At 41.9% G+C, this 9,726-nt stretch overlaps 1 protein-coding gene across 1 annotated transcript in view; it reads right to left on the reverse strand.

The window, feature by feature from the left end:
* Positions 1–8,372, reverse strand: part of Slx4ip (SLX4 interacting protein) — a 71,868-nt gene extending 63,496 nt beyond the window's left edge. Inside the window, 1 exon segment of the mRNA XM_029560672.1 lies at positions 8,235–8,372. Within this exon segment, the coding sequence (XP_029416532.1) occupies positions 8,235–8,252 (18 nt within the window). The 5' untranslated portion in view covers positions 8,253–8,372.
* Positions 8,373–9,726: the final 1,354 nt, after the last annotated feature.

Consider the following 9,726-nt stretch of genomic DNA (forward strand, 5'->3'; position numbering starts at 1 on the left):
AACTCCTGAAAAATTGGCCACTGATCTCCACATGTACACTACAACACACACACACACACACACACACACACTCAGAATCAGTAATTTTGTTTTAAAATGCAAGCAGTTCGGGGCTGGAGAGATGGCTTAGCATTTTAAGAGTACTGGCTGTTCTTAAAGAAGACCCGGATTCGAATCCCAGTATTGACATGGCGGCTAATAACTGTAACTCCAATTCCATGGGATTTAACACCCTCTTCTGTCCTCCATGGGTACTATATAGCATGGGTGCACTTACATACATATAGGCATTAACACTCATACACACAAATTTTTTTAAATGGGCTGGAGAGATGGCTTAGTCATTAAGACACCAGCTGTTCTTGTAGAGAACCAAATACTCATGCAGGCTCACAAACGTATACATAAATAAAAAATAATAAATCCTTATAAAAATCCAAGCTTGAACAGACACTTTACAAGTAAGAAAAATGGCTGGTAAGTACATGAAAAAGTATTCAGCATTACTGTTCATTAGACAAACTCAGATTTAAAACACCAGAGACACAACCACAATACTCATCAGAATGATTAAAAGTAAAAAGACTGATCCCACACCAAACGTCAATAAGGAGATGGAGCAGCACAAACTCTCACATGTTGCTGGTGGAAATGTAATCTGTAATCTGGTTCAACCACTTTGCCGAGTGGTTTGTCAGTTTCCTAGAGCTAGCCATATATTTACTTACTGACCAAGCCAACAATTCCCCCCAAGGTATTTATCCAAGAGACATAAAACTTTTGGTGTATGCATGAAGGTGTATGCAAATGTTCGTGGAAGTTTTATTCATACTAACCAAAACTGGAGAGTGAGTCAAACAAAGCCCATTAATAGGAGAATAAACTAGCTGTGATCTATTTACACAATGGAATGTCATTCACCAAACTGTTGACACAGTCAACATGGATTCATCTCCACAACATGAGACCAGACCAAAAGATACGTATACTTTATGATTCCATTTACTGACACACTACCACGGCAGTGAAGGCATCCGAACAGGGACTGGTCAGCACAAAGAGCTGAGTGTGAGGGAAGAGTCCATGTCCTGAGGGGACCTTAGTTCTACATCTCACTGTATGTAGATCATACACCAATAATAACTTTAAACGGTGTGCAAAACGCATGCATATTTGCTGGCAGTTATTTAAGTGTTAAGCATTATGCCTCTGCAAATATGTGGGTATTTTGTGGCCTCTTATGAGAGAGTATGCTATGGTTCATGGCCTTCAAGTTAGTAAGGTGCATCCAGCATTTTATTTTAATGAAAGTGACCCAAGAGAATATTAGTATGCAATAAAAAATATCAATGTGTCACATAGTTCAGGATTGTTTTGTGAACATAAGCTTGTGTATAACGAGTTTTGATTAAAGGCTAATTTCTTCTTGTGGATTGCAGGAAAAACAAAGTTTCAAAGCCATGCTCAACTATATTGTTGTACTCAAAATTTCTTCTAAACTGTTGATTGGAGATCTAACGTTTAAGGAGTATGCTGCCACCAGGTGGAGGTCATATGCCACAGCTACATGACAGCCAAGGGACAGTAACAGTTTGTGTGCCATGGACCTTTCTTTTGCCAACTGAGAAACTGTTAAAATGTGCCCACAATGTTTTCAAATACACAGCATGATACATATGATTAGAAAGAAAACTGATTACACTAAACTTCAGTCATCACAATTTTAAAAAGGCAAAGTTTGCAATACAGTAATGCACACACATTTTGCAAGGCACTGGCTCTAATCACATACTGATGGATTTCGTGACAACTATACATCAAAGGCAGTGAAGAGCATTAATATTGTCAGAGATCTGCAACAACTGCAGTAGGAAAAGATGGGGAATTTCTAATGGTCACAAGAATTGCTAATACCATTGGATTTTGGATCCTAGGCACTTATTAGAACTTGGTCAAAATAAAGCTGTAACTTTTTTTTTCCCATTCAAGTTCACTAACAGTTTCAATTAAACATAAGCCTAAGGTTCAATTGGAATTTTGTTACCACTTTATGATTTTGACCACATTCCAGTCTAAGTGTGATAATAAATAGGTTGGACTTTTTTCCTTCCTTCCTTCCTTCCTTCCTTCCTTCCTTCCTTCCTTCTTTCCCTCCTTCCCTCCCTCCTTCCTCCCTTCCTTCTGTCCTTCCTCCTTCCTTCCCTCCTTCCTTCTTTTTTTATGTGTATGGGTGTTTTTCCTGCATGTATGTAAGTGCACCTGTGTTGTGCAATACCCATGAAGGCCAGAAGAGGGCTTCTGATCCCTTGGAACTTATTACATATAGTTATCAGCAGATATGTGGGTGCTGGGAACCAAGCCCCAGTCCCCTACAAGAGCAACCCGTGCCCTTAACCTCTGAGTCATCTCTCCAGCCCAGACTTCTTTCTTTCTTTAAATCACCAAATCTTATACTAGCAATTGAACCTTCCTGGGTTTCTAGAAGACTCTTGTTAGGCAAGCAGTCCCTTCTCCCCAGTGGTTCTCCCTTTTCAGTAAGCAGCTTAGTTTCCTCTAGCAAGAGCCTGAGCAAACTCCCACACTAATCAGAAGTACTCTGCCTTTCTAAAGTTCTCTACTCTCAAAGCTTTGCTTCTTTTTTCCCAGGAGCAAACAGAAGTGAAAAAAATAAGGCTTCTTAGCACAGCACATGCCATGGCCTTCCTTTCTCCTCTTCTTAATTAGTATGAAGCTGTTTCTACTCTCAGAAGAAAAATTCTCCAGCTGTCTTCAGAGAGGAAGAACATGGTAACCATCACTTCTTCCTCAGGCCAGGGCTGATCATTTTAGAGGCAAGTTGCCTCTATAAAGTTCAAGGGCTATGAGAAACAGCTTTGCATCCCATGCATCAGGTTGTACATGGACAGGTCAGGGGCTTTTTCGTTCCTACCCCTCTACCTAGAGGAGGCAGCCTACATCATGGGGTCACCCCAACTTTGCCCATTCCCGAGCTTTTTTGAACAGATTACCTCATCTTGTTGGTTTTGTTTTTAATGAATTCTCAGACACATCTGTCTCCTCTTGATCCACTGTTCATACCATCTCCCACTTAGAATATCAGAGCTTTTCTTAGTGTTGTACAAGATAAATCCAATGTCACCAACAGGGCAATCCCTCACACAGGAATCAGAACCTCCGTACCGTCCGTCCCTATCGCAGCCAAACCTGGCATCCTGACCTTTCACCAGGCCTCACCTCTTTGTTTCCTACTCCCTGACAGGCTCCTACACACTCTCAAAGTCCAACAACAGGAACATGGCAAGCTCTTGGAAGAGTTTCTGAACAGTTCATCTTCCTCCACAGGATCAGACACATTCTTCACAAGCATTAGCTGACTGGTCTGTAAAGGAGCAGTCCCTGCCTAGACCATGTTAGCACACTAACAGCTCACAGAACAAGTTTCATATTCAGTGAAAGGAAGAAAGAACAAATGAGAGAACAAATTAGCCTCGAGTTTTAGGGAAATCACATCAGCAAAGTGAGGGCCCGAAAGCATTTCAGGGGACAAAGCCACTGCTATTCACCCGGAGCCCCATGCACTGCAGAACAACTTCCTCTCTCCTTACTCTGTAGTGACAATTGTGCTATCACGATAACAGCAGCAATAGTCATTTTTCAAAATTTAAAATACAAAGATCCTGAGCCTATTTCATCATAAACTTCCAGTCATGCACGCTGACTACCTAATTTCAGAGGTGCAACTTAATTGTGCTTTACTTTCCAGGCTTCAGAGGTGAGACAGCTTCTCTTCGGACTTTATACTAAGTAGAACATAAATGTGAAAATAGCAGCATATCTCATATATGAAGGTCTCTCCAGAGCACTTTCAGAACACAGATGTAGAAGGGTTGTCACATTCTCTTAGACTCATCAATTGAATCAATTGATTCATTAAACACCTATTGATTTTCACAGGGGCACCAGGTCAGGCTCTTGGGCCAGAGGTATAGGGATAGAGCACTGCAGCCATGGTATACATCCAAGGACCAGAGGTAGCCAAATGACAGCTCTGCCTGGTACAGGTCACAGAACAGTAGATGAGGACTCAGTGAATCCCATGGAACAGGGGGGAGGAAGCAGGAGGCAAGTGGGCTGGAAAGCTAAGTAAGGTAGGAGAGAGGAGCATGGACAAGCAACAGGAACTCAGGAGAGCCAGGCAGTCAGGGTCAAAGCCACCCTATGTGTACACACAAGACACTAGGCTAGCCTGAGGGGAAACGAAAATGACAAACTGAAAGGATACTCAGAAGACAAAAGCAAGAGTATGTGGCTGGGTCGGAAGGGAGGAAGGAAAAGGAGGAGGTCTGGGGTACTTAGGATGCAATTTCCACCCTACTTCTGCCTATCCATACCACAGCTACACATCTGGTGCTAAGAAGCAACACAAGTTTTTATGGGTATTTATACCAAAGTAACATTAAGAATTTAAGATAGCGGGGCTAGAGAGATGGCTTAGTGATTAAGAGCACTGACTGGTCTTCCAGAGGACCTGAGTTTAATTCTCAGCACTTACATGGTAGCTAACAACTGTCCTAACTCCAGTTCCAGGGGATCCCACACCCTCTTCTGGTCTCTGTAGGCTTTGCACAACATGGGTGCACTTACATATATGCAGGCAAAACACTGATACACATAAAATAAAATAATTTTTTAATTAAAAAAACAATTTAAGGTAGCTTCAAATAACAATGTGAAGATAAAACATGAAAACATGAAAAGCAAGAGTAAAAAATGAAAACAAACTCAGTGTCAGGTTCATATAAAAGTCCCACCAGAGTGCTGAGTCTGCAAACCTTGGCTCTGAGTTTTCTAGTTACCAACACAAACATGAGGAATTGAGTTTGGATCCCTAGCATGCACATAAATGCTGGGTGTATCTGGCATGGTGGCACACGCCTTTAATCCCAGCACTTGGGAGGGAGGCAAATCTCTACGAGTTCAAGGTCAGCCTGGTGTACATAATGAGTTCCTGGACAGCCAAGGCTACACAACTAAACTCTGTTTCAACAGCCCCCCCCCCCCAAAAAAAAAACAGTGCAGCAGGGTCCTGTGTAATCTGTAATCTCAGCACCCAGAGTGAGAATGGGCAGGACACTGGATCCCTGGAGCTTACTGGATAAGCAGCTTAGCCAAATAAATGAACCCCATGTTTAGGGAGAGACGCAGTCTCAAAAAGTATGGTGGAGAGTGAGAAAGACACCTGGCATCAACTTTGGGCCCCCATGCATACGTGCACATGCATCCACACCACAGGTACACATGGCTACATAAACATGTACATATACACACACCAAAATGGGGAAAAATATCAACCTCCTTGGATTATCAATTTTATTAAAAGGTTTTAGGAAAACATTAAATATTTTCATTTTAATACAAACTATATAAAAATTAGAAATCATTTGCCTTTTAAAGACAAATCAGGTTACCACTTATGAAGTAAAGGTTCAGACATGCTAGCCTTTAACTGAAATATTCAACTTAATTATTGTTACTGGCCTATTAGGGAGGAGAACTACTAATCCCATTTCATAAATAAGGAAGTAGAGTTGGAGAAGGCAGCAGCTAGTTCAACACTACACAGGGAAGCAGGTGGCAGAGCCAGAAATCACATCCAGATCTGCAAAACTCCTAAATGCACCACCGCACAAGACTCTGAAGTACTCTTCTCACTTAGTCACTCAGGACACACTTCTCACCCCATGTAGGGTCACATTTAAGGCTGCTCAGCCTGGACTTCTGTTCGCTTCTGTCTGGAACTGGCATGCTACATTCTCTAGGGTGAACAATGACATAGCATGTTTGCTCAGGAACCTCATCCCCTTCACACTCCATGATGGTACCAGGCATTCTGAATGGGTCACTCAACTTCCTTCCATGAGCAGCTTGACTCCATGTTGGAAGGGAAGACTCGAAGAGCTGAGACCCCACGGCTGCTACAGTGTGGTTCCAGGCAAAACACAAGGGCAGGGAAGGAACAAAACTCAACTGGGATGACTGCAGCTAGTCATGCAGAAACAGGGTAGAGATTTAGGTAGGAAGAGAGGTCTTCTGACACTAAGTGGACACAAATATCTTGTTAATGTAACCCCCATGGCCTGTTCCTCACATAGTTACTAGCTCAAGAAATCTAAAATCTTGAAGTGGACATTCTGGAAAATAATCAGCATACCTTTTAGATGGCATATCCAGTAAACTAGCATACAGCCAGGGAACTGGAGAGCAGTCATTCTCTTGGAATATACTATATTGTGAAAACTTGCTAAAGGTGACAAGTTGGCAATAACAATAGTTAAGATCCACTAAGCACCAGAAATTATGCAAAGCCTTTTATGTACATTATTGTATTGAATTCCCATGAGAACCCAGAGAGGCAGAAACTGTAACTACTCAGTGTTCTGGAAGCGCTAAGAAACTTAAGAGCACTCTTTCTCTTTCAGATGATCCCCGGTGATCATGATTGGGTTTTGTTTAGTGTGGTGCCTTGCCAACCTGGCAATACTTGTCGGGCCAGGCATAAGGAACACACCATAATCTTAGTAACAGAATTAAACACAGCATGAATTTGAGATCACAGCACACAGAGAGGTCCTAGAAGAAGCTGTCTGATGAGAACAGACTGCTCAACACAGTCTGACAGTGCTCAGTTTAGAGAGAGTTTGTGCCTCCTCTCTTCTTTTGTATCAGCTTCCCTATATGTGAAATAAGAGGACTCACAAAATCTTCAAAAGAATTTCAACTATAAGATTCCAGCCCCATGGCTGTCCATGTATGTGGATTTAATCTAAACGCATAATGTGAATTCACCTGCAATTGTCACAACAGAGTCACATGGAGCATGGCAGCTTGTCCTGGCCTCTGTCAATGCACTGTGGCCCACACAAGCACAGTAGGAAAACCTCCATTTCCTGTTGCATTGCCCTCTTGTGGATACAATTTAGTCTCCAGTTACAGAAACTGCCAGTTACACAGCTAGAAATCATGGAGATGGAGTTCAAGTTGACTACGGGAGATGGTGTTCAAGTTAACCAAGGCAAAGATGTTGACAACCAATGAGCTCTTCCCTAAAGCATTCCATGACACTCTCAGGCAGGTCTAAACTCTTGGCACTGCCACGAGACCTTTTCCTGACTCTGCTCTAGAGCTTATTACAGGCAAGAAATATGTAACTATGTACATAACTGTCCCACTGGATTGCCTGTGTGAAGTCCTGCCTTCTGTTACCAACTCCTAGTACTGGGTGTGGCCATAGGTAGTCATGAAGAGTATTTGTGAAAGGAGCGAGAGCATCAATGGTGAAAACGACTGACCTACCTTGTTGTTCTAGGAGGGGTCACCTTCCTCTCTCTTGCATCCAATCCTCAGAATAAGACTACAGAATCAAATTCATGGTTTATAAGTAAGGTTGCTTCACATATGGACAGAAATGGGCAGCAGTGACCACTGATCAAAACCAAGGGGCCATTTTCCTACCTTCCAGTAAGTCAAATAGAACAAGACACAAGAACAAAATCAAGTTAACATGGGAACCAGATCCACTAGAGGAAACTTCTTTGGGTGTCAATGGATGACTAATTCTTTGAGTTCAAGTTTTTCTAGTTGAAAGGGATGTAGTGAAGGGAGTGGCCTGTATGAAGCCAAAAAAGTTGGGAGAAGAGAGTTTCTTTCTCTTGCTTGGTATTTACTGTAGGACTTCTAACTACAGTCAAAGCTGTGCAACTTTCTAGTCAGTCCATCATTTACAGAAGATTCATTACTAAGACTGGGGAAAGATTCTACAGAGATAAAGAGCAAATCATAACAAAATGAAAAAGATAAGGGAAAGGTAGAACAAATGGGCTTGATGACAGCTTCTAAACAGAGAATAGATTAGGAGGCTGATGATATCTTTAGTAAGTTGCCTCTGGTTTCCTACTAAGAAAGAAGACGTTTGCCTTTTGGCTAGGATAGAGCAGTTCACAGTCTCCCTGGACAATATGCAGGAAGGGAAGCACTGAGCTGCTGGAAATAAAGCCATGGCCACCTAACGTGGTATTAGTGAAAGGATCCTTTAAACATATACCACTGGAACCCTTGCATAGAATTAGGGGCTCTAAAATCCATGGCCACATGAGCAGTGCAGTTAGGAACAGACTTTCAGTAGCTCCCCCATTGTTTTAGAAACATTACGTAAATGTAACCTGAAGGCTTCTTACCTCAGTCAACTGGCCCATGGCAGATTCAGAGTATGTGCAGCAATGGCCTGAGAGTAGTGCAGATGACCCCAAATCCCAGCCATGTGCCTTGGTGGCTCTACGACTCTAGCTGATTTACTTCAATAACAGCGGTGATAATAGTGAAAAAATACTTCATTGCAATGGGTCTGAAGACAAAATGGGAAAATGTAGGCAAAAGGCTCCTTTGCACAGCACCATTTATATAAAGGCTCAAGAAAGAAATATTGGTTTCTTTTCCTCTCCTTTTCTCCCTCAAAGGTAGAATTTCCTTCAAATTCCAGGACGTTTAAACTAAGCTCTGTAATATCAGCTTAAAAAGATTGACAAGTATGTAGTCCCTACGTACCTATCTCTACTAAGAGCTAATAAATACTTCATAACTTTTTTTATAGTTTTACGCCAGCCACACACTGCTTCTCAGCAGAGGAAGCAGATGACAAGGCAAAAATATAACTACTCAACTTTCATATGTCTGCCACAGAGAACATGAAAGAAAAGATAGCTTGCTAGAAATGATTATGGACTCTGCTTTGAGAGGCGCTGAGAGGCCTCAGAGCAAGCATCATCCATGTTCAGTGACACGCAGGCTGGTCTGGGGCATGTTTGGGTCAAAGATGGCATATGTGACTGAAGTGCACTTCTGAAAACAGCAGAGGCATCTGTCCCTGCAGTTTGTTCCCAAATTTACTCTGTGTGTGTGTGTGTGTGTGTGTGTGTGTGTGTGTGTGTGTGTTTGCGCATGCATGCAGGAAGCTTTGGACCGTGGGCTTCAATTTAAAATCCCTAAAAATTCATAGTAGAAACATTCTTTTGTATGTCCCTAAAGACACACTACAAAAAGGAGACTAGCTTGAGTTGAAGGAATTTGTGAAAAATTACATATGAGTCAAAGAAAAACCCTCTATTCCCCTAGTGATCCACACCTAGATTGAGAGACAGGTTTAAATGTAGATTAGTCTTAGAGGGAGATTCTGAAACAGGAAGGCGGAAGACAGGTAGTACCACCTTCTTACCTCCCTGGGTAGGTAACAATAACCAAAATAATAATAACCAAATAATTTTTAACCAATAATTTGGGGATTTGAGACAGTTTAGAGGGATTCTGTTTCTTTGGTTAAATGTAAAATGATTTAAAGAATCCCCCACGACAGTATCCTTTTCCTATGAAATCCTTTCCTCTACTTTAAAATAACAAAAGGCTTGCCACATAATGCTGTGACAAGCTCAATCAAGTTGCCATTTAAATTTTATTAGGGTATTAACTTTGTGGTTACTGATAAAGATGGATGCGTGTTTTTAAGTGGAATGCCAGCTTTGAAAGGCCAAAGACAAGGCTATACCTTACCTGTAGAGAGAAAAACAAACACTAAGCACATGGCTTCAGGCTAACACACAGTTTCAGAGTAAGAACTTCCTGGGGTCCTCTAAGCAGCATATGAGGGGTTCCTTCTGCAGGGCTCTGGGGCACCAA

The sequence above is a fragment of the Nannospalax galili genome, unplaced genomic scaffold (assembly GCF_000622305.1).
Source record: "Nannospalax galili isolate Female #2095 unplaced genomic scaffold, S.galili_v1.0 scaffold151, whole genome shotgun sequence".
In the NCBI taxonomy this organism is placed as follows: domain Eukaryota; kingdom Metazoa; phylum Chordata; class Mammalia; order Rodentia; family Spalacidae; genus Nannospalax; species Nannospalax galili.